Here is a 25,000-nt window from a genome sequence, read left to right as displayed (position 1 = left end):
TCTTTGCTTGATGTCTAATTTGAGATAATTAGTTTCAAATATACATACGATTTTACTCAAAAATCTTGTAAGAAATTAAAATCGGTGTGTATTTATTATCACCTCTGCCAACGAAGTTGGAAATAGGTTATGTTTCACCCACTGTTTGTGCCTGTTAGTGTCTGTTTGTGTGTGTGTGTGTTTGTTTATGAACAGCTCCATGGACTCAATTTTAATCGTAGATTGATGAAACTTGCAGGATTAATTGTTAGGTAAGAAGATGGAAATTATTAATTTTATTACTGTTATCCTAGAGGTAAAATTACGATTCACCTGATATTACATATCAGAGGTCTTTGTCGTACAGTAGAGTTGAAACCACTGAATTTGTTGTTGTTGTTGTTGTTGTTGTTGTTGTTGTTGTTGTTGTTGCATTATTTTATCCAAGCAGCACCTATTTCATTAGCTGTTATCATTGAGACGAAAATTACGATTCTCTGATTTATCTTTACTTGGTATTACATATCCGAGGCTTTTGTCCTGCAGTGGACTAAAAACGGCTGCATTTGTTGTTGTTATTACTGTTGTTGTTGTTGTTGTTGTTGTTACACCATCCTATTCAAGCAACACATAATTCATTAGATGTTTTTATCGAGGCAAAAATTATGATTCTTAGAATTATCTTCATATTTTGTCCTGCAGTGGACTAGAAACGACTGCATTCGTTGTTGTTGTTGTTGTTGTTGTTGCTGTTGTTGTTGTATCCAAGCACCTATTTCATTAGCTGTTATCATTGAGACGAAAATTACGATTCTCTGATTTATCTTTACTTGGTATTACATATCCGAGGCTTTTGTCCTGCAGTGGACTAAAAACGGCTGCATTTGTTGTTGTTATTACTGTTGTTGTTGTTGTTGTTGTTGTTACACCATCCTATTCAAGCAACACATAATTCATTAGATGTTTTTATCGAGGCAAAAATTATGATTCTTAGAATTATCTTCATATTTTGTCCTGCAGTGGACTAGAAACGACTGCATTCGTTGTTGTTGTTGTTGTTGTTGCTGTTGTTGTTGTATCCAAGCACCTATTTCATTAGCTGTTATCATTGAGACGAAAATTACGATTCTCTGATTTATCTTTACTTGGTATTACATATCCGAGGCTTTTGTCCTGCAGTGGACTCAAAACGGCTGCATTTGTTGTTGTTGTTGTTTTTGTTGTTGCATTATTCTATCCAAGCAACACCTACTTCATTAACTGTTAAAATCGAGGCAAAAATTGATTCTTTGATGTTTCTTTAAATTTTGACCCGCAGTAGACTTGAAACGATTGCATTTGTTGTTATTGTTGTTGTTGTTGTTGTTATTGTTGTTGCATTATTCTATCCAAGCAGCACCTATTTCATTAGCTGTTGTTATAGAGGCAAAAATTATGATTCTTTGATTTATCTTCCGCTTTTGTCCTGCAGTGGACTAGAAACGACTGCATTCGTTGTTGTTGTTGTTGTTGCTGTTGTTGTTGTTGTTGTTGTTATTGCTGTTGTTGTTGTTTTTATTGCTGTTGTTGTTGCTGTTGTTGCATTATTGTATCCCAGCAACACATATTTCATTAGCTGTTATCATTGAGAAAAAAATTACAATTATTTTATTTATATCCACTTGATATTATATATCTGAAACCTTTGTCCTACAGCGGACTAGAAACGACTGCATTCGTTGTTGTTGTTGTTTGTTGTTGTTGTTGTTACATTATTCTATTCAAGCAATAACTAGAGCTCCCGAAGTATAAGAATAAAAATAACTGAAAACCTGTTCAACACCGATAACCAGAGTTGCCTGAGCATGAAATTGACCTTAACCGAAGAATAAATTATCAACATTGCCTAGCACCTCTTGATGTAGTTGCTGAAGAAGGAAATGAACAACAAACAAATACATTAAAAAGTGTTTGAAGACAATGAAGCTCTTGTCTTGTGTTGGAAGATGTTTTCCATTTTTCTTAATATTTTGTTCTTTTATCTCAACTACATAAAACTATTATGAACAACATTTTTTCCCTTCTTCGTTAATATTGTGTTCTTTTATCTTCATAAAAAGTTGATAAATTACATAAAATTATTACGTACAGGATATTTTCATTTTTTTCTTAATATTCCGTTTTATCTTCATAAAAAAAATGCTAAACTACATACAGCTATTATGATGCTGATCTACGAGAAGATACTCCAAAAGCATTTATCCTTTTCTTTGGATTTTCACATGTATCCTTTTTTTTTTTTTTATATATACACGTTAATTTAAGAGAACTATTACCACTGGTAATTTGAATTGGTAGGCCTGGTGGTACCGTCCTTGCGTGGTGATTTCCAACTGGGTTCGAGTCACGCTCAAACTTGTTAGTTCTTTTAGTTGCTGCAACCTCACCATCCTTGTGTGGTGGCCTGCTGGTAGCGTCCTTGCGTGGTGATTTCCAACTGGAGTTCAAGTCCCGCTCAAACCCTTCCTTTGGTCGCTGTAACCTCACCATTATTGTGAGCTACGGATAGGGGTTTTTGGGAAGCCTATAGGTCTATCTGCTGAGTCATTAGCAGCCATTGCCTGGCCCTCCTTGGTCCTAGCTTGGGTGGAGAAAGGGCTTGGGCGTTGATCCTAAGTTATATGGTAAGTCTCTAGGGCATTGTCCTGCTCGATAGGGCAATGTCACTGTCCCTTGTCTCTGCCATTCATGAGCGGTTATTAAACCTTTAAAAGATGATTAGATTAATAGCAAAGGTCTTGTAAAATTAATGCCACTGAGGCGGCCGTTATCTTCAATCAAACATGCATTTATTTATGAATAAATTCTGTTAAATGTTATCTTTATTATCATCATTATCATTATTATTATCATTGTTATTGTTATTGTTATTACTACCACTACTAGTAGTAGTAGTACTACTACTACTATTACTGTTACTACAACTATTACTACTACTACTACTACCACTAGCAAACCTACAACCCTAGTTGGAATATCACTACTACTACTACTACTACTACTACTACTACTAGCAAACCTACAACCCTACAACCCTAGATGGAAAAGTAAGATGCTATAAGTCCGTGGACTCCAACAGAGAAAAATTATGGAATAGAATAGTCTGACATAGAGATTATGAATGTTATATACGTAAGGTATTGTTCTATAAACACCAATAGATTCAGTTTTTCAAAATCTGAACTACACATCAAAAGACAAATCATGGATAAATGTTTGATTAGAATTTGATAAAGGAAAATCCTTTTGCTTTTGGCAAACGAAGTTAAAAGAAGGGCAATGTTTTATTTTTGGATATTATTAGAGGTAGCAGCAGTAGGGGACTCAGCAGTATGAAGCTTCATCTGTGGTGGAAATGTGGGAGGTTGGGCTGTGGCACCCTAGCAGTACCAGCTGAACTCGGCTGAGTCCCTGGTTAGGCTGGAGGAACGTAGAGAGTAGAGGTCCCCTTTTTTGTTTTGTTTCTTGTTGTTGTCGGCTACCCCCCAAAATTGGGGGAAGTGCCTTTGGTATATGTATGATGTATTTATTATTAGATGAGTAAATAACATGAACAATTTAAGATAGAAGTAAAAATGGAAACGCCAGTAATGCAGCATTAACTTGTGCAGGAGTTATGCGTACAAAGATGAAAATATTATTCTTAAATATCTTTAAAAGGAAAACTATAAAAGAAATTTAATGCCTCAAAGGTGTTGTGGTAAAAAAAAAAGCACTTACTCTCCTATCCTTTTATCATCCTAAAAGCATGAGAAAATTTCCTTCCCGAGCAATGCAAGGTGTTGTTTTGCAGTATGAAACGCCTCTCTCTCTCTCTCTCTCTCTCTCTCTCTCTCTCTCTCGCTCTCTCTCTCTCTCTCTCTCTCTCTCTCTCTCTCTCTCTCATTATCACACTAACATTAACGTCTCTTCCCGACTCCTTCCCGAAAATTAGATTGATTTCGTTTCCCGTTAAGCAATTCTCTGGCTTCCAAATAGCCCAGAGACCTTCGTCGCCAAGTCGTAAAGAGCTCGAGCGAAGTCTCATGTAAAGGTTTAAAGGTCGCTCATGAATGGCAGAGGCAAGGGATAGTGACATTGCCCTAGCAAGTAAACAATGCCCTAGAGACTGATCATATATCACATGATCAGCGCTCAAGGTCCTCTCCACCCAAGCTAGGACCAGGGAGGGCCACCCAATGGCTGCTGACGACTCGGCAGATAAACCTACAAGCTCCTCAAACTCTCCATCCTTAGCTAACAAGGATGGTAAGGTTGCAGACACTAAAGGAACTAACGAGTTTGAGCAGGATTCGAACCTGAGACTGACCATATATACATATGATCAGCGCCCAAGATCCCTCTCCACACAAGCTAGGGTCAGGGAGGACCAGGCAATGGCTACTGATGACTCGGCAGATAAACCTACAGGCTCCTTCAAACCCCATCTTTAGCTCACAAGGATGGTACGGTTGCAAACACTTAAGGAACTAACTAGTCTGAGCAGGATTCGAACCGAAGACTGACCATATATACATATGATAGCACCCAAGCCCCCTCTCCACCCAAGCTAGTACCAAGGAGGGCCAGGCAATGGCTAATGATGACTCAACAGACAGATCTACATGCTCCCCCAAACTCCCCATCCTTAGCTCACAAGGATGGTAAGATTGCAGACAATAAAGGAACTAATGAGTCCGAGCAGGATTCGAACCTCCGTCTGGCAATCACCAGGCAGAGACGTTACCAATCAGGCCACAACAACCGACAAGAGATTTATTGTAATCCTAAACCGGACTTTATTGGCACTTTCCCTTGTAATTTCATTGCCGTCTCCTTCGTAAGACATTTCATACTTGAAGGAGAGAGAAAAGGAAGAAGTGCAAGTGAGAGGATAAGGAGAGCAAAGGGAGTTAGATAAGATCTTTCTTTCTGGGTGTCATTTCTGTGGAATTTATTGAAGGAAATCTTAAAGGAATTTCATAGTATTTTGTCTGATTTTATTTTAGCTTTTATTTTTATGGAGTGATTAGAATCAGTAAGGAAATCTACTTAGGATATAGATGGTATTATTATTATTATTATTATTATTATTATTATTATTACTTACTTACTTACTGAGCTACAACCCTATTGGGAAAAGCAATATGCTATAAGCGTAGGGGCTCCAACAAGGAAAATAGCCCAATGAGGAAAGGAAACAAGGAAAAATAGTAAAATTAGAGGATATCTGTTGAAGACTCGTAGGAATATATAGTACAAGAAGTCTTCTGTTCAGAAAATGAGTATTGTTCGTTCGTGGTATATTATAACACTATTCAAGTCTACCTGTTGAGTCATCAGCAGCAAGTGCCTGGCCCTCCCTGATCCTAGCTTGAGTGGCGAGGGGCTTGGGTGCTGATTATATGTATATAATGTCAGTCTCTAGGGTATTGTCCTGCTTGCTAGGGCAGTGTCACTAGGAGACTTGGGCGCTGATTATATGCATATATGGTTAGTCTCTAGGGCATTGTCCTGCTTTCTAGGGCAATGGCACTGTTCCTTACCTCTGCCATTCATAAGTGGTCTTTAAGCCTTCAGTGTAATATGGGCTTTATGCACTTAAGCGGAAAGTTTTTATAGTTAATATTTGAAATATTTATTTTAATGTTGTTACTGTTCATAAAATCCTTTATTTTAGTTATTCATTACTTCTCTTGTAATTTTATCTATTTCCTTATTTCCTTTCCTCATTGAGTTATTTTTCCCTATTGTGGCCCTTGGGTTTATAGCATCCTGTTTTTCCAACTGGAGTTTTATTTTCTTTTCCTTATTTCCTTTCCTCACTGTGTTATCTTTCCCTATTGGAACCCTGGGACTTATGGTATCCTGCTTTTCCAACAGGAGTTTTACTATTTTTTTTTTTCTGATATCCTTTCATCACTGGGTTATTTTTCCCTATTGGAACCCTGTTACTTATGGTATCCTACTTTTCCAACATGAGTTTTATTATTTTATTTTTCTGATATCTTTTCCTCACTGGATTATTTTTTTTCCTGTTGGAACCCTGGGACTTATAGCATCCTACTTTTCCAACAGAAGTTTTATTATTTTTTTTTTCTGATATCCTTTCCTCACTGGGTTATTTTTCCTTGTTGGAACCCTGGTACCTATATCATCCTGCTTTTCCAACTGGAGATGTAGCTTGGCTGGAAATGATGATAATGATAATAATCATCAGACAGTGATGATGATGATGATGGTGATGATGATGATATGGGCCAACCAGCAACTGGAGATTTAATCTTGCTTTATCTTTCTCTCAGGTCCATTAGACGAAGTTGTGGGCGTGATGGGCGAACGAACACTCATTCCGTGTGATCTAGATCCGCCCATTTCCAATGACTCCACGCACCTCGTCCTTTTCTACCTCAGTCCGGGTGGTACGCCTATCTACAGGTAAGTTTTGTTTGGCCATAGGGGCGTCACTGAAACTCCATTTCAATGTGTCAGTCGATGAATACCCATTTCTAAAGCTTGCCTTTTCTCTTGGATGATTAAAATCTACCTGTCTCTTACAGTAAAAGGACTGTTTTATTATCATTATTATTATTACTAGCCAAGCTACAACACTAGTTGGAAAAGCAAGATGCCATAAGCCCAAGGGCTCCAATAGGGAAAAATAACCCAGGGAGGAAAGGAAATAAGGAAATGAATAAATGATGAGAATAAATTAACAATAAATCATTCTAAAAACAGTAACAACGTCAACACAGATATGTCCTATATAAACTATTAACAACGTCAAAAACAGATATGTCCTATATAGACTATTAACAACGTCAAAAACAGATATATCATATATAAACTATAAAAAGACTCATGTCAGCCTGGTCAACATAAAAACATTTGCTCCAACTTTGAACTTTTGAAGTTCTACTGATTCAACTACCCGATTAGGAAGATCATTCCACAACTTGGTAACAGCTGAAATAAAACTTCTAGAATATTGTGTTGTATTGAGCGTCGTGATGAAGAAGGCCTGGCTATTAGAATTAACTGCCTTCCTAGTATTGTTTGCTGTGATCGAGTTATCTAGAGGAAATACAATGAAATAAAAAGTCTGCGTTTTCATTCACACAGAATTGAATTTTTAATCGATTAATCACGAAAGTTAATTGAGGCTTTCATGTTTCTCATAATCTATTTAAATTTATCCAAAAGCTAAAGGATTGAAAAATGACGTTTTAATTATGTATGAGGATCAATTGCAGACGTTAATTCGTTGAAGGCGAAATGCTCTAATGGAAAGTGGATTATTTCAGACATTCTGAGGGACTGTTATTATTATTATTATTATTATTATTATTATTATTATTATTACTAATACTATTATTACTATTATTATTACTATTACTATTATTATTACTATTACTATTATTATTATTATTATTATTATTATTATTATTATTATTATTATTAGTATTATCATTATCATTATCATTATCATTATTTTTATCATTATTTTTATCATTATTATCATTACTATTAATATTGTTATTATTATTATCATTATTATTATTATTATTATTATTATTATTATTATTATTATTATTATTATTATTATTACTAGCTAAGCTACAACCCTAATTGGAAAAGCTAGATGTTATAAGCCCAAGGCCTCCAATAGGGATAAATAGCCCAGTGAAGAAAGGAAATAAGGAAATAAACAAAAAATATAAAAAGTAATGAACAATTAGAATAAAATAACAACATTAAAACAGATATTTCATATATAAACTATAAAAAGACTTACGTCAGCCTGTTCAACATTGAAACATTTGCTGCAAGTTTGAACTTTTAAAGTTCTACTGATTCAACTACCCAATTAGGAAGATCATTCCACAATACGTAGAAAGGATTCCATATATAGGAAGAGATATAATAGGATGAACATAGTCGCTTTTAAAAAGATTTAAAGGTCACTCATGAATGGCAGATGCAAGGGACAGTGACATTGCTCTATCGAGCAGGACAGTGCCATAGAGACTGACAAGATTACATAGGATTGTGTTATACATAGAAAGGATTCTAACGATAGAGAGAGAACTAATACATATGCCCCATGTCAACGGATAATGAGACGTCTGAACATGGGTTTTTTTTCACTTTATTACAAAAGGTTTGTGAATGCACTGTCTACAGCCAACACTATCAGGTGAGCGCCTTGTCTAAAAGAACGAACAAAGGCAACTGACTACCCCTCGATATCAAGTTGCAATCTTGCTACAACAACATGCTGAATTAAAGGTTTTGCGGAATTCTCATGATTATAGAGTTCATTTACCTTGACGTACAGCACATATCTTCATACAAGGATTAGGACACACACATATATGTATATATATATATATATATATATATATATATATATATATATATATATATATATATATATATATATATATATATACATATATATATATATATATATATATGCAGTATATATATATATATATATATATATATATATATATATATATATGCATATATATATATACAGTATATATATATATATATATATATATATATATATACACCTCTTTATTATATAAGGGAGACGCCATTTTACTCAGTAAACTAAGGAAACTTGTTCGATTCCCCATTAGCAGTGAGAACCCAACAAAAATTAATGTCTCTTTCCTTCAGTCTTGATGCTAGAAGTGTTAACCTAGACTCCGCTCGGCACTGGGCCGAGTCAGAGCTTGGAGGCCGAGCCTATATGGCCTTAGGAGATGGCCAAAAAGGATTGGTTCTGGAAGAACTTAGCCTGGCTGACGAGGGCGAATACAGATGCCGAGTAGATTTTCTGGAGTCTCCAACAAGAAATTCAAGAGTTAGATTAAGAGTTATTGGTGAGTATTTTGCCTTGGATATCTTTGTGATTGTTTTCATCTACAACTTTTTTTTTCCGTTTTTATATCTCACCCTTATAGCATATAGTCCTAAAACATTTTTGTTTTGATGGGATTTATTTGTTATGTCCTTGGAATTTGGATTTTGACTTAAACTTTATTAATGTGTTCATACTCACTGGTATATTTCAATATGCTTTTTTTGTCATGTCTCTCAAAGGGAAATGTTATTAAAGTGCGTTTAATTAGGGTGAAAGCAAGTATAGAATATTAAGTCGTTAATTTTCAGAGACTCGTTCGAATACCAGAAACCTAATTATCAATTAATTTCCAATTTACCAACCTTGTATGTACGCAACTCTCTACTTTTTCTGTAATAAAAAAAAATGTAGAATTGGATCAAACAGATTGCAAATGATAATAAAAAAAAAAACAAGCAATACTGATCAGGCAAACCTTATTTACACGTGTTAATTAATCTGCAGTTACCACCAATTTTAGCTAATTGCTTGTAGCGGGTCCAAGAGGATGAACTAGCCTCTGTTCTAAGGCTTTAGTAAAGCTGCATAAGTTAATATCGGTAGGACCATGTGATTAAATACTTTTCATTTTAGAGAAAGTGGCATTTTACATTTCATAATTTCACTTAAATACTTTCCTTTTTAGAGAAAGTGGCATTTTACATATCATAATCTCACTTAAATACTTATTTTTTTTAGAGAAAGTGGCATTTTACCTATCATAATCTCATTTTGTTTACCAAAAACTCTCCATTCATGTTATTTTTTTCAATATTCCATTAACATTGTTTTATTATCTGCTCAGTTCCACCAACCAGCCTGAGGATCACCAGTGACCTGGAGAGTGACCTTTCAGTCAGTGGAATAATTGGACCTTATGCTGAAGGAACGCGTCTCAACCTCTCTTGCCACGTAACGGGCGGTAAGGGAAATTTTATTATTATTATTATTATTAGTAGTAGTAGTAGTAGTAGTAGTAGTAGTAGTAGTAGTAGTAGTAGTAGTAGTAGTAGTAGCAGTATCATTATTAGCTGAGCTACATACAGCACTAATTGGAAAAACCGAATGCTATATTATTAGCTAAGCTACAACCCTAGTTGGAAAAGCAGGAGGCTATAAGCCCAAGGGCTCCAACAAGGAACAATTGACCAATGAGGAAGGAGAATAAGGAAATAAATAAACTACAAGAGAGGCAATGAACAATAAAAGTAAGATATTTCGAAAACAGTAACAACATTAAAATAGATAATTCGTATATAATCTATGTGAGCTTCGAAAAAAAAGAGAAATAAGATTGAATATTGTGCCCGATTGTACCTTCACTTTGACTCCCAGTGAAGATTGGTTCAGTTACGGATGTGTTTATAGTGTCAGGGACTTATATTGCTATGGAAAAAAACCAGGTGAATATATTAAATTGTACTTCATTTATTGAACTTACGATACTGCTGAGTTCTGTAAAGTACTAGCACTTAAATTGATGCTTTCAGAAAAGTCTTTGAAATTAGTCTCGTTACTTCAAGTACCATAAACCATTTAATTTCATATCGTTTAAGCCACTCTTCTAAGAGAAGGACATTCCAAAATCTAACCATTGTTCTCTAGTCTTGGGTAGTGCCATAGCCTCTGTACCATGGTCTTCCACTGTCTTGGGTTAGAGATCTCTTACTTGAGGGTACACTCGGGTACGCTATTCTATCTTGTTTCTCTTCATGTCGTTAATTTGAAGTTTTTGTCCTCTTGTTATTTATAAGTTTTTATAGTTTATATATGAAATATTTATTCTAATGTTATTATTGTTCTTAAGCTTATCTTATAGCTTTTCCTTATTTCCTTTCCTCACTGGGCTATTTACCCTGTTGGAGGGCTTGGGTTTATAGCATCCTGTTTAGCTAGGATTGTAGCTAAGCAAGTAATACTAATAAATATAATAATAACAATAACAATAACAATAACATTAACAATAATTAAACGTTCAACCACTGCTTTTGTTATTTTTCGGCTGCTTTTTTTCTGTAAGCGTGCCATAACATGATTTTACAATAGGTTGCATGTTCAGAATTATATACAATTAAGTATGTAAGTAGGCCCTATTATATTTTAATGACGATTCCAGTTCATTTCGAAACATACAATAATCATTTAAAAATGCATATTAATTAGTATTTCCGGCGTTGGTTTTTATTATTCCTTTTTCCGTCTATTTGGTAACGGAGAATCGGATTTTGCTAAGAAAAAATCATAGGAATAATCAAATAGAAAAATTATAAGAATTCTTTGGTAATATATACTCATGAACAATAGCAAACCAAAATTTCTAGTGCATATAAAAATGTAGAGGAGTTCTAAATGGCATAACAATGTTGAAACTAATAAATTTTCATAATCCAAAACAAGTTCATTTCTAGTTTTTTATCTATAATATACACATCAAGCATCAGGATATAAAACAAATATATACACAGTTTAAAGCTGATATAAAAATCGAACTATTTCAGTATGCAAATATACGAAGTTTAAAGATATATTAAAGCTATTCAAATTCCAAAAAACGAAAAGGATTATAAAAGTTCTCTATACAAAACTAAATATAGAAATATAATTATCTTCCCCTTTTCTCAAGGTCACCCAAAACCAGAAGTTACTTGGTGGGATGAAGGATCTCTGCTTGACGATACCATCGAGGTCAGCACAGGTGAAATGACCAGAAATACTTTGGTTTTGCCTTCCCTGAGCAAACAGGATCTGGACAAGACTTTGACGTGTCAAGCATCGAACTCTGACCTCGTGGCTCCAATATCAGCACGTGTCACCATAGATATGGCGTGTAAGAATCTTGGTTTTTTATCTGATTATATACTGTACATACGTAAATTTACATATGTATGTGTGTGTGCATACATACATATCTAAATATTCACACACACACACATACATATATATATATATATATATATATATATATATATATATATATATATATATATATATATATATTACACACACACATATATATATATATATATAAACATATACACACATATACAGTGTATATATATATATATATATATATATATATATATATATATATATATATAGATAGATATATATATATATATATATATATATATATATATATATATATATATATATATATATATATATATATATATATATATATATATATATATATATATATATATATATATATATGTATATATATATATATATAATATGTATATATATATCATATATATATATATATATATATATATATATATATATACTATATATATATATATATATATATATATATGCTATTGAGCTGCATAACTCTCCCAGATGACTTACAGATAAAAGCATCGGTTTATAATACTGTTGTTTTTTATATATACTTTATTCAGCTGATCAATCAATTGATATTTGCTTATATTGCACGTATCTTCAAATTGAGAATTAAGAATTGTGTTTTCAATTTAATCTATCTTATCATTTCATTGTTTCATTAGATTATACAAGCAAGAGTGAAATAATTGATTATTTGACCCTATTTACAAGAGAGACAATTAGTCCAATCAAAGTTGATAATTGCATCATTTTCTCTCCTGTAAAATAACAGTTCCACCCGAGTGGGTTCGACTTGACGATGGATACGGTCATCTAACTATGGCCGAGGGCGTAACCAGGCGATTGACATGCGTAGCCCAAGGCTCCAGGCCTCCAGCTACTATCACCTGGTGGAGAGGTGCCGAACTATTAATAGGACATCAGGTAAATATAGTATTAATTACTATCAATGCTATCTATGTGATGGGTGGTGTTCAGGCTTGAAGAAGATGCTAATATAGTGTATTTGTAAGTTAGTTTACCTATCTGGAGGAAAATGACAGCAATGGGCTTGTAATTATGCAATAATAAGGTCCTTATTAAGTAAATTATGAATATCAGTTCTATTGTCCATACCCACAAATATATACAGTATATATATATATATATATATATATATATATATATATATATATATATATATATATATATTATATATATATATGTATATACATATATATATATATATATATATATATGTATAGATATATATATATATATATATATATATATATATATATATATATATATATATATATATATAGATATATATATATATAGATATATAGATATATAGATATATAGATATATATATATATATATATCATATATATATCTGTGTGTATATATACAGTATATATTCATAAATGTGTATAAAAATATATTTATGTATATATATATATATATATATATATATATATATATATATATATATATCTACTATATTTGTATGTGTATTCAATTGTACAAATGTTTCTCAACTTAATTTCCCAATTAAAAAGTAAAAAAAAAAAAAAATACACTAATACTTCTTCCCGTTCTTCCTTTCCTCGCTCAGGAACTTAAAGAAGTCGAAGGCAACACATCGAGATCAACTCTATTGTTTACACCAGAAGTTGCTGACGACGGAGTAGTGCTGACCTGCGCAGCTTCGAGCCCGAGTCTCCCAGACGAGGCTGTCAGCAATTCGACCAAATTGTCTGTCCTTTGTAAGAGTTTTTTGTTTTGTCGCTGTCTTCCACGGGTGTAGTTATTCATTCTAAACTTAGCATTACTATACTTTGTAATCTCTTTATTCGTTAATCTCTTTATTCGTTAATCTCTTTAGTCAATAATCTCTTTATTCGTTAATTTCTTTAGTCATTAATCTCTTTATTCGTTAATCTCTTTAGTCATCAATTTCTTTATTCGTTAGCGTCATTTACTGAGATAAATCTAAACTTAACATTACAATACTTTATAATCTCTGCATTCGTTAATCTCTTTAGTCAATAATCTCTTTATTCGTTAATCTCATTAATCAACAATCTCTTTATTCGTTAATCTCTTTATTCATTAATCTCTTTATTCTTTAATCTCTTTAGTCATTAATCTCTTTATTTGTTAATCTCTTTATTCGTTAATCTCTTTATTCCTTAACCTCTTTATTCCTTAACCTCTTTATTCATTAATCTCTTTATTCGTTAGCACCATTTACTGAGATAAATCTAAGCCTACCATTACGATACTTTATAATCTCTTTATTAGTTAATGTCTTTAGTCATTAATCTCTATTCGTTAGCATCATTTACTAAGATAAATCTAAACCTAGCATTACGATACTTTATAATCTCTTCATTCGTTAATCTCTTTAGTCAATCATCTCTTTAGTCAATAATCCATTTATTCGTTAGCATCATTTACTGAGATAAATCTAAACCCTACTATTCTGATACTTTATAATCTCTTTATTCGTTAATCTCTTTATTCAATAATCTCTTTATTCGTTAATTTCTTTAGTCAATAATCTCTTTATTCGTTTATATCTTTAGTCATTAATCTCTTTATTCGTTAATCTCTTTAGTCATTAATCTCTTTATTCGTTAATCTCTCTAGTCATTAATTTCTTTATTCGTTAATATCTTTCGTCAATAATCTCTTTATTCGTTAGCATCATTTACTGAGATAAATCTAAACCTACCATTACGATACTTTATAATCTCTTCATTCGTTAATCTCTTTATTTAATATCTCTTTATTCGTTAGCTTCATTTATTGAGATCAATCTAAACTTGCCATTACAATACTTTATAAATTCTCTATTCGTTAATCTCTTTTGTCAATAATCTCTTTATTCGTTAACACCATTTATTGAGAAAACTTATATCTGAAGGAGAAATTTTGGTTAGTAAATAAGTTTCGATTCATATTGGTAATTGATTTAAAACAATGATACTATTCGGATAATTGACGACATTCTTTAACATTCGATTTCTGCTCACGGTATTGTGTTTGCCTTTTTAGGGGGGTGGGGGATGGTAATATCGTAAAATTTGAAGATAATCTGTTTTCAAATCCAAATTGTCTATTTATACGTCTTTTTGAATATTCTTTTATGGGGAGTAAGATTTGGATTTACAATCATCATAATATCGTATCAACATTACATCGACTGCGTAGCAGCCTGATTAAATTTTTTACTTTTACTTTAATTTATGGGATGTTTTTCTGGTCCTATACCTCAGGAGAATCCTACTCTCTACAGGACCTCCACAGTCATTTTATCGTGTTCTTCCAAAAGCATTCAACATTTCAAATCTCATGTTGCTCGTTTATTGTCAAATCCACATTATCAAAGCACTTGGAGAACAAGAAAGTTTTCAGTTTCTTCTTGAAAGCCTTAATAGCTTCAGTCTTTCGAATGGCCAGTGGAGCTTATTGTATAGTCTCGGGGTCGCATATTTAAAGATTCTACAGCCCACAGTAGACATATATCTAGGTTCCAATAATTTGAAACCATCTGTAACCATTCCCGTCGAGGTTCAAATCTGTACAGATTGGCCCTTGTTCACACCCACGAAGTATGTGGTCTATTTATTATGAAATTCAACGTAATTTGCTTTCAAATGCAAGCGGTGTTATAATGCAACCTTTTTTATTATGCTGATTCCTTGTAAACGGCGTTCGATTTTTAAAAAAACAAAATATTACTTCTTCATTAGTATTTAGGAAAAGAGTACCATCATTAATTTTCTTTTGATAAAAAATATTGCCAATTTATCTATTTCAAATTGTCTTTGCCTAATATTACTAAGGGTTTGAAAAACATTAAAAATGGCAAATTTTATATTCGAAGTTCTAACTTTGATAAGTGTTTACAGGTATTAGCAACATATTACCTTATCAGCTCTTGTAAAATGTTGATATTGTTGTATTTCAGAGATCAAAACAGTCTAGTCTGAGTTGTGCCCTTTTTTTCATGTTAGTTATCGAGTAGTTGAATGCACATCTCTCTCTCTCTCTCTCTCTCTCTCTCTCTCTCTCTCTCTCTCTCTCTCTCTGTATTACCAAATTAAACCACTCAATGCATCACAAGATCTCTCTCTCTCTCTCTCTCTCTCTCTCTCTCTCTCTCTCTCTCTCTCTCTCTTGTCTAATTATACCAATCAATGCACGATACGATCTCTCTCTCTCTCTCTCTCTCTCTCTCTCTCTCTCTCTCTCTCTCTCTCTCTCTCTCTCTCTCTCTCTGTTACCAAATTATACCAATCAATGCAGCACACAATCTCTCTCTCTCTCTCTCTCTCTCTCTCTCTCTCTCTCTCTCTCTCTCTCTCTCTCTCTGATAATGCACCTACTACAGTATAATGACACAATGAATTGTTCGAAACCATGACAAGTTTTACATTCATTTGCGTTACTTTTAAGATATCCAATTTTGTCATTGATTCCAAAGCCTTATTTGACGTAATTGTTCGTTTCCTTGCGTATCTCAGACAAACCTCGGCTTCGGCTACAACTAGATGTGGATATTTCCTTCGACGATTTTGAGGAGGGAGATGATATTTACTTATTGTGTGAGGTGGACTCTAACCCGGTGGTCACTGGGGTACAGTGGGCACGTAATGTGAGTAACTATAAATGTTTTTTACATGTACAAATATATATATGTGTATATATATATATATATATGCATGCATATATGTATATATATATATATACATGTATATATATACACGTGTGTGTGTGTCTGGGTTTTTGGTAGAGAGGAGTAAAGGCATGGCTAACGCCTCTCTCCTGCAGGGGACTAGAAGCGGTTGCATTTGTAGATATTGCTGTTGTACATACGTAAACACACACACACATTTATATATAATTTATATATATATATATATATATATATATATATATATATATATATATATGTATATATATATATATATATATATATATATATACATATATATATATATATATATATATACATATATATTATATATGTATATATATGTGTGCGTATATACATATATCAATTTCAGACTTTTATAATTTTCACCAATCACGATGCGTCTCTTTTTCATGGCAGATATTAATTTTCCTTTAGAAATTTTGCTGACTCGATATATAGAATTTAAATCAAATGGCGTTCTAATCAGAATTTTGATTGATTTATGTAATCATACGCATTTTTCATATGGTTGTGTAACTAAGAATTTTATTTCAATCTATATGAATTGCAAAACAAGAGTATCAAAAATCGGGAAGTGTTTTCAGACTGTAATAGTACATGCAATATGAAGTAAGGAATTGATAGCGAAATTGGGATGATTTAAGTTGATATTCCAAACATAAACTAAAATGCAATGGTAAAAAGAATATTAGAAAAACTGATGCGAAGATAGGAATATGTTAGAAGCAATGCCATTTTTTTTTTTTTTTTTTTTTTTTTTTTTGGAGGAGTAAATACTTTTAAAAAGTTATGAAAAGAAGTGGATAAAGATTGGCAGATTTAAATAATGGAAGGAAAAAGGTTTAAAAATTTTTGAAAAAAACCAATGGAAGTTCACTAGCGTGTAAGATGGATAATAAAAGTTTGAGAAATAGTAAGTCTCAGGACTTTACATTATTGCAAGTTTGGTATTGAAGTAAGGCAGTTGATCTGAATTATTATTATTATTATTATTATTATTATTATTATTATTATTATTATTATTATTATTATTATTATTATTATTAGCCAAGCTACAACCCTAGTTGACAAAGCAAGATGCTATAAGCCCAAGGGCTCAAATAGGGAAAAATAGCCCAGTGAGGAAAGGAAATGAGGAAATAAATAAATGATGAGAACAAATTAACAAAAATCATTCTAAAAACTGTAACAATGTTCCTAAACTATTGTTCGAAATAGTTTGAGGAAAATATATACAAGAATATTACGAAACTGTTTTCTAAGCTCTTATGTAAATAATGAGAGTAGCAGACCTTGAATGTAGTTAATAATGTTACAATAAGGTTATTTTAATTAGTTATTTGCACTAAAATGTTATTGAATGCACAGAAATACTAGTAATAAACAACTTTGAATCTTTAAATCTCCTTATGAGGAAACTATATAAAAGTACTACATTTAGGATCATGTTTTCTAAAGACCTTTATATCTTTAAAGAGAGTAGCAAATCTTGAACGTTAGCCAACAATCTTGTAATAAGGTTATCTTAAACATTTATTTGTACGAAAATATTATTGAATACACTGAAATGCGAGTAATAAACAACTCTTAGGATAGTGCTTTCTAAGGCCTTTTATATAGTAGCAGATTTTGAACGTATTTGATAATATTGCAATAGGGTTATTTTAAACAGTTGCTTTCATGAAAAAGTTATTGAATGCTCTGAAATGTGAGTAACTTACAGCACGTGATTCATACATGCTCATACACTGCAGTGTTAGAAAAAAAAAGTAATTTTAATCGGAAATTTTCCGTAAAAAAATATACTGTTCTCAACCGTATTTCAGTAAAATACAGGTGACCGTATTTTTACCTTACTTTATTATCTTTACGTCAATATATCCGTTTTTAGAACGGTAAAAATCCTGGAATAAATGTTGCCATACATTTAACAGTGTGTAATGCTATTACTTTGTTCACCAATTGTACAAGTTGGCAATTAGGTACCAGAAGTGAGGCAAGGTGAATGCAAGTGATCTTTATTCAACATGATAACGAGATTATATACAAACAGTTGAGGGCAACAAGGTCACAAAATTTTAAACAATATGAAACATGAGATGGCAAGCTTAAACGGGTTTTTTTTCTATTATCGGTGCGAGAGAGAGCTAGAGATACCAATTGTGCAATTTAGCAGTTAGGTACCTGCAGAGAGGCGAGGTGAATGCAAGAGAGCTTTATTCAACAAGGTAAAGAGATTATATACAAACAGTTGATGGCAACAATGTCACACTAATTCAAACAATGTAAAACATGCGATGGCAAGCTTAAACAGGTTTTTCTATTATCGGTGCGAGAGAGAGAGCGAGAGATACCACTTGTGCAAGGTGGCAGTAAGGTAACAGCAGAGAGGCGAGGTAAATACAAGAGAGCTTTGTTCAACATGATAACGAGATTATATACAAACAGTTGAGAGCAACAAGGTCACAACCATTCAAACAATGTAAAACATGCCATGGCAAGCTTAAACGGGTTTTTTATATTATCGGTGCGAGAGAGAGCGAGAGATACCAATTTTGCAAGGTGGCTGGTAGGTACCAGCAGAGAAGAAAGATGAATGCAAGAGAGTTTTATTCAGCAAGATAACGAGCTTAAATACTTACAGTTGAGGGCAACAGGATCACAAAATTTCAAACTATGTAAAACATGAGATGGCGAGCTTAAACGGGTTTTTTCTATTATCGTGCGAGAGACAGCGAGAGATAAAAAACAATAACATTATATTATATAAGAGTGTATGCAACACAGCTTTGAATCTCCTTAAAATTTGACTCTGTTTTCTCAGGGCGATCCTTTACCCAATGACTCCCTGGACGGGGTATCCTTGAGTAAATCCCGTTTGACTCTGACCAGCGTCAGCCGAAAGGATTCTGGAGCCTACACTTGCGCCGCTGCTAATTCGGAAGGATCCTCCACTTCTAACACCGTCCAGCTGGGGATCAAATGTAAGATTTTTATTTTGTATTTATCAAATTAAATGGCTAAACGTTTTGAAAGTTGTGTGAATTTTTAGCTTATATGTCAAAATCTTTCAGGCTAATATGAAATGACTGAACGTTTTGAAAGTTTTTGCTTATATGTCCAATCTTTCAGGTTAATATGAAATGACTGAACGTTTAGAAAGTTTTTGCTTATATGTCCAATATTTCAGGCTAATATGAAATGACTGCACGTTTTGAAAGTAGCTTATATGTCCAATCTTTCAGGCTAATATGAAATGACTGAACGTTTTGAAAGTTTTTGCTTATATGTCCCATCTTTCAGGCTAATATGAAATGACTGAACGTTTTGAAAGTTTTTGCTTGTATGTCCAATCTTTCAGGCTATTTAAAATGACAACGTTTTGAAAGTTTTTGCTTATATGTCCAATCTTTCAGGCTAATATGAAATGACTGAACATTTTGAAAGTTTTTGCTTATATGTCCAATCTTTCAGGCTAATATGAAATGACAACGTTTTGAAAGTTTTTGCTTGTATGTCCAATCTTTCAGGCTAATATGAAATGACAACGTTTTGAAAGTTTTTGCTTATATATCCAATCTTTCAGGCTAATATGAAATGACTGCACGTTTTGAAAGTAGCTTATATGTTCAATCTTTCAGGCTAATATGAAATGACTGAACGTTTTGAAAGTTGTGATATTTTTAGCTTATATGTCAAATCTTTCAGGCTAATATGAAATGACTGAGCGTTTTGAAAGTAGCTTATATGTTCAATCTTTCAGGCTAATATGAAATGACTGAACGTTTTGAAAGTTTTTGCTTGTATGTCCAATCTTTCAGGCTAATATGAAATGACAACGTTTTGAAAGTTTTTGCTTATATGTCCAATCTTTCAGGCTAATATGAAATGACTGCACGTTTTGAAAGTAGCTTATATGTTCAATCTTTCAGGCTAATATGAAATGACTGAACGTCTTGAAAGTTGTGATATTTTTAGCTTATATGTCAAATCTTTCAGGCTAATATGAAATGACTGAGCGTTTTGAAAGTTTTTGCTTATATGTCCAATCTTTCAGGCTAATATGAAATGACAACGTTTTGAAAGTTTTTGCTTATATGTTCAATCTTTCAGGCTAATATGAAATGACTGAACGTTTTGAAAGTTTTTGCTTATATGTCCCATCTTTCAGGCTAATATGAAATGACTGAACGTTTTGAAAGTTTTTGCTTGTATGTCCAATCTTTCAGGCTAATATGAAATGACAACGTTTTGAAAGTTTTTGCTTATATGTCCAATCTTTCAGGCTAATATGAAATGACTGAACGTTTTGAAAGTTTTTGCTTGTATGTCCAATCTTTCAGGCTAATATGAAATGACTGAACGTTTTGAAGGTTTTTGATTGTATGTCCAATCTTTCAGGCTAATATGAAATGACTGAACGTTTTGAAAGTTTTTGCTTATATGTCCAATCTTTCAGGCTAATATGAAATGACAACGTTTTGAAAGTTTTTGCTTATATGTCCAATCTTTCAGGCTAATATGAAATGACTGAACGTTTTGAAGGTTTTTGATTGTATGTCCAATCTTTCAGGCTAATATGAAATGACTGAACGTTTTGAAAGTTTTTGCTTATATGTCCAATCTTTCAGGCTAATATGAAATGACTGAACGTTTTGAAAGTTTTTGCTTGTATGTCCAATCTTTCAGGTTAATATGAAATGACTGATCGTTTTGAAAGTTTTTGCTTGTATGTCCAATCTTTCAGGCTAATATGAAATGACTGAACGTTTTGAAAGTTTTTGCTTGTATGTCCAATCTTTCAGGCTAATATGAAATGACTGAACGTTTTGAAGGTTTTTGCTTGTATGTCCAATCTTTCAGGCTAATATGAAATGACTGAACGTTTTGAAAGTTTTTGCTTGTATGTCCAATCTTTCAGGCTAATATGAAATGACTGAACGTTTTGAAAGTTTTTGCTTGTATGTCCAATCTTTCAGGCTAATATGAAATGTCTGAACGTTTTGAAGGTCTTTGCTTGTATGTCCAATCTTTCAGGCTAATATGAAATGACTGAACGTTTTGAAAGTTTTTGCTTATATGTCCAATCTTTCAGGCTAATATGAAATGACTGAACGTTTTGAAAGTTTTTGCTTATATGTTCAATCTTTCAGGCTAATATGAAATGACTGAACGTTTTGAAAGTTTTTGCTTATATGTCCAATCTTTCAGGCTAATATGAAATGACTGAACGTTTTGAAAGTTTTTGCTTATATGTCCAATCTTTCAGGCTAATATGAAATGGCTGAACGTTTTGAAAGTTGTGTGAATTTTTAGCTTATATGTCCAATCTTTCAGGCTAATATGAAATGACTGCACGTTTTGAAAGTAGTTTATTTGTCCAATCTTTCAGGCTAATATGAAATGACTGAACGTTTTGAAATTTCTGATGATTTTAGCTTATATGTCCGATCTTTCAGGCTAATATGAAATGACTGAACGTTTTGAAATTTCTGATGATTTTAGCTTATATGTCCGATCTTTCAGGCTAATATGAAATGACTGAACGTTTTAAAAGTTGTGATGATTTTAGCTTATATGTCCAATCTTTCAGGCTAATATGAAATGACTGAACGTTTTGAAAGTTGTGATGATTTTAGCTTATATGTCCGATCTTTCAGGCTAATATAAAATGACTGAACGTTTTGAAAGTTATGATGATTTTAGCTTACATGTCAGATCTTTAGCTTTGAAAGTTATGATTTTAGCTTATATGTCAAATCTTTAGCTTTGGAAGCTATGAGGATTTTAGCTTTTATGTTAAATCTTGCAGGCTAATATGAAATGACTGAATCTTTGAAAATTATAATGATTTTAGTTTATATGACAAATCTTTACCTTTGAAAATTATGACGATTTTAGCTTATATGACCAATCTTTAGCTTTGAAAGTTATGATGATTTTAGCTTATATGTCAAATCTTTACCTTTGAAAGTTATGACGATTTTAGCTTATATGACCAATCTTTAGCTTTGAAAGTTATGATGATTTTAGCTTATATGTCAAATCTTTAGTTTTAAAAGATATGATGATTTTAGCTTATATGTCAAATCTTTAGCTTTGAAGTTATGACTAGTTTAGCTTATATGTCAAATCTTTAGCTTTGAAAGATATGATGATTTTAGCTTACATGTCAAATCTTTAGCTTTGAAAGTTATGATGATTTTAGCTTATATGTCAAATCTTTAGCTTTGAAAGTTATATGATTTTAGCTTATATGTCAAATCTTTAGCTTTGAAAGTTATATGATTTTAGCTTTTATGTCAAATCTTTAGCTTTGAAATTTTTGATGATTTTAGCCTATATGCCAAATCTTTCAGGATATTTCAATCGTTTCAGTTTGTCCATTTTAGATTCATGGCAAGTTTTTTGAAAATAAAATTTTCATGACCTTACTTCGATAATGATAAAAATAATTAATTTGTATAGATATAATTACCAATCTCTTCCCTTTCGCATTTGTTTTATGAAAATTTAATATTCTACTTCTATTATTTCCTTTTATGCCTTACATCATTTATTGACTTTTATATTTACATTTTGGGCATTTATGCACGGCTGCATTTGTTGTTCCTGAATATCGTTTTGAATTTCATTTTGCTTCTGAAAATCATTTCTATCATTCCTTTTTAGAAATCTTAGCTTTTCTTTCATCTTTTCAGATCTGCATTGACAAATCTAAGGCCTTTATCATGCAGTGGACTAGAAACGGCTGCATTTCTTGTTATTGAATATTGGTTTAAATGTCATTTTGCTTCTGAAAATCATAATTTTTTATCCCTTTTAGAAATCTTACTTTTTCTTTCATCTTTCCAGATCTGCATTTATTATTGCTGAATAACTGGTTAAATGTCATCTTGTTTCTGAAAATCATCTATTTTCGTCCCTTTTAGAAATCTTACATTTTGTTTCATCTTTCCAGATCTGCATTGACAAATCTAAGGCCTTTATCATGCAGTGGACTAAAAAACAGCTGCATTTCTTGTTATTGAATATTGGTTTAAATGTCATTTTGCTTCTGAAAATCATCTTTTTTCCTCCCTTTTAGAAATCTTACTTTTTCTTTCATCTTTCCAGATCTGCATTTGTTATTGTTGAATAACTGGTTAAATGTCATCTTGTTTCTGAAAATCATCTTTTTTCATCCCTTTTAGAAATCTTACATTTTGTTTCATCTGCATTGGCATGTCGAGGGCCTTTGTCCTGCAATGCACTAGAAACATCTGCATTTGTTGCTGAATAACTGTTCAAATGTCCTTTTGCTTTTGAAAATCCTCTTTTTTATCCCTTTTAAAAAACTTATTTTTTCTTTCACCTCCATATTTGCATTGACAAATATAAGGCCTTTATCGTGCAGTCGACTAGAAAAGGACGCATTTGTTATTGCTAAATATTAGTTTAAATGTCATTTTGCTTTTGAAAATCATTTTTTTATTGCTTTTGGAAACCTTACTTTTTTCTTTCATCTCCATATTTGCATTGACAAATATAAGGCCTTTATCATGCAGTCGACTAGAAACGGCTGCATTTCCTGTTGCTGAATAATTGTATAAATGTCATTTTGCTTTTGAAAATCCTTTTTTTATCGCTTTTGGAAACCTTCCTTTTTCTTTCATCTCTCCAGATCTGCCTACGTGCGTTGTGTCCCAGGAAAAGGTCTACGGTGCAGCCAGGCACGAAGACCTCCTGATCCCCTGCCGAGTATCTGCTCATCCACCTCCGACGTCTTTCAGGTGAACAAGGCTGAAATGATTCAATTTGTCGCCTCTCTTGTCTTCTAGCTTGTTTGCGATTCGATTTCCAGGTCTCCATCTTTTAGCATGATTTGGTTGTTTTGATTTTACGCTTCTTTTTCTTCTTCTACATTAAGGGGTTGGTTGCCTGATGCGCCCTCTCCAATGTCTTCCGTCAAAGGGATCCTCTTCCACCAAACCTCTTCTCTCCATATCGTCCTTCACCTTATCTCGCCATCTAATTCTTCTTCTTCCCCACCGTTATCCCTACACTAAGGGGTCGGATGCCTGATGCGTTCCATCAAAGGCCTCCTCTTCCACCAAACCTCTTCTCTCCATATCATCCTTCACCTTATCTCGCCATCTAATTCTTCTTCTTTCCCACCGTTATCTCTACATTAATGGGTCGTTTGCCTGATGCAGCCTCTCCAATGTCTTCCATCAAAGGCATCCACTTCCACCAAACCTCTTCTCTCCATATCATCCTTCACCTTATCTCACCTTTTAATTCTCTGCCTCCCTCTCGATCTTCTCCCCTTAACAAGTTCCTCCTAAGACCTCCTCACTCCCTCACCATCTTCCATCCTCAACACATGTCCACACCACCTTAGTAGTGAAACTCTTGTCACCTCTGTAATCTTTACTACACGTGCCATTCATATTATTTCACTCTTTTCCAATCTTTCAAGCATTGATATTCCCATAATTCACCTCAGCATTCTCATCTATGTTCTCTCAGTTTCTCGCAACTCTTCTCTTCTA

At 32.7% G+C, this 25,000-nt stretch overlaps 1 protein-coding gene across 1 annotated transcript in view; it reads left to right on the top strand.

Moving 5' to 3' along the window:
• LOC137639450 (kin of IRRE-like protein 1) overlaps positions 1 to 25,000 on the top strand; it is an 82,451-nt gene that overhangs the window by 48,822 nt on the left and 8,629 nt on the right. The window contains exons 2-10 of the mRNA XM_068371723.1: positions 6,303 to 6,435; positions 8,686 to 8,891; positions 9,717 to 9,833; positions 11,535 to 11,738; positions 12,531 to 12,682; positions 13,356 to 13,506; positions 16,273 to 16,403; positions 19,291 to 19,450; positions 24,130 to 24,238. Coding sequence (XP_068227824.1) covers positions 6,303 to 6,435; positions 8,686 to 8,891; positions 9,717 to 9,833; positions 11,535 to 11,738; positions 12,531 to 12,682; positions 13,356 to 13,506; positions 16,273 to 16,403; positions 19,291 to 19,450; positions 24,130 to 24,238 — 1,363 coding nt within the window. The remainder of the gene's footprint in view (positions 1 to 6,302; positions 6,436 to 8,685; positions 8,892 to 9,716; positions 9,834 to 11,534; positions 11,739 to 12,530; positions 12,683 to 13,355; positions 13,507 to 16,272; positions 16,404 to 19,290; positions 19,451 to 24,129; positions 24,239 to 25,000) is intronic.

The sequence above is a fragment of the Palaemon carinicauda genome, chromosome 4, assembly GCF_036898095.1.
Source record: "Palaemon carinicauda isolate YSFRI2023 chromosome 4, ASM3689809v2, whole genome shotgun sequence".
Classification (NCBI taxonomy): Eukaryota; Metazoa; Arthropoda; class Malacostraca; order Decapoda; family Palaemonidae; genus Palaemon; species Palaemon carinicauda.
The sequence above is the reverse complement of the archived record's forward strand: the minus strand, read 5'-3'. Positions and strand labels throughout refer to the sequence as shown.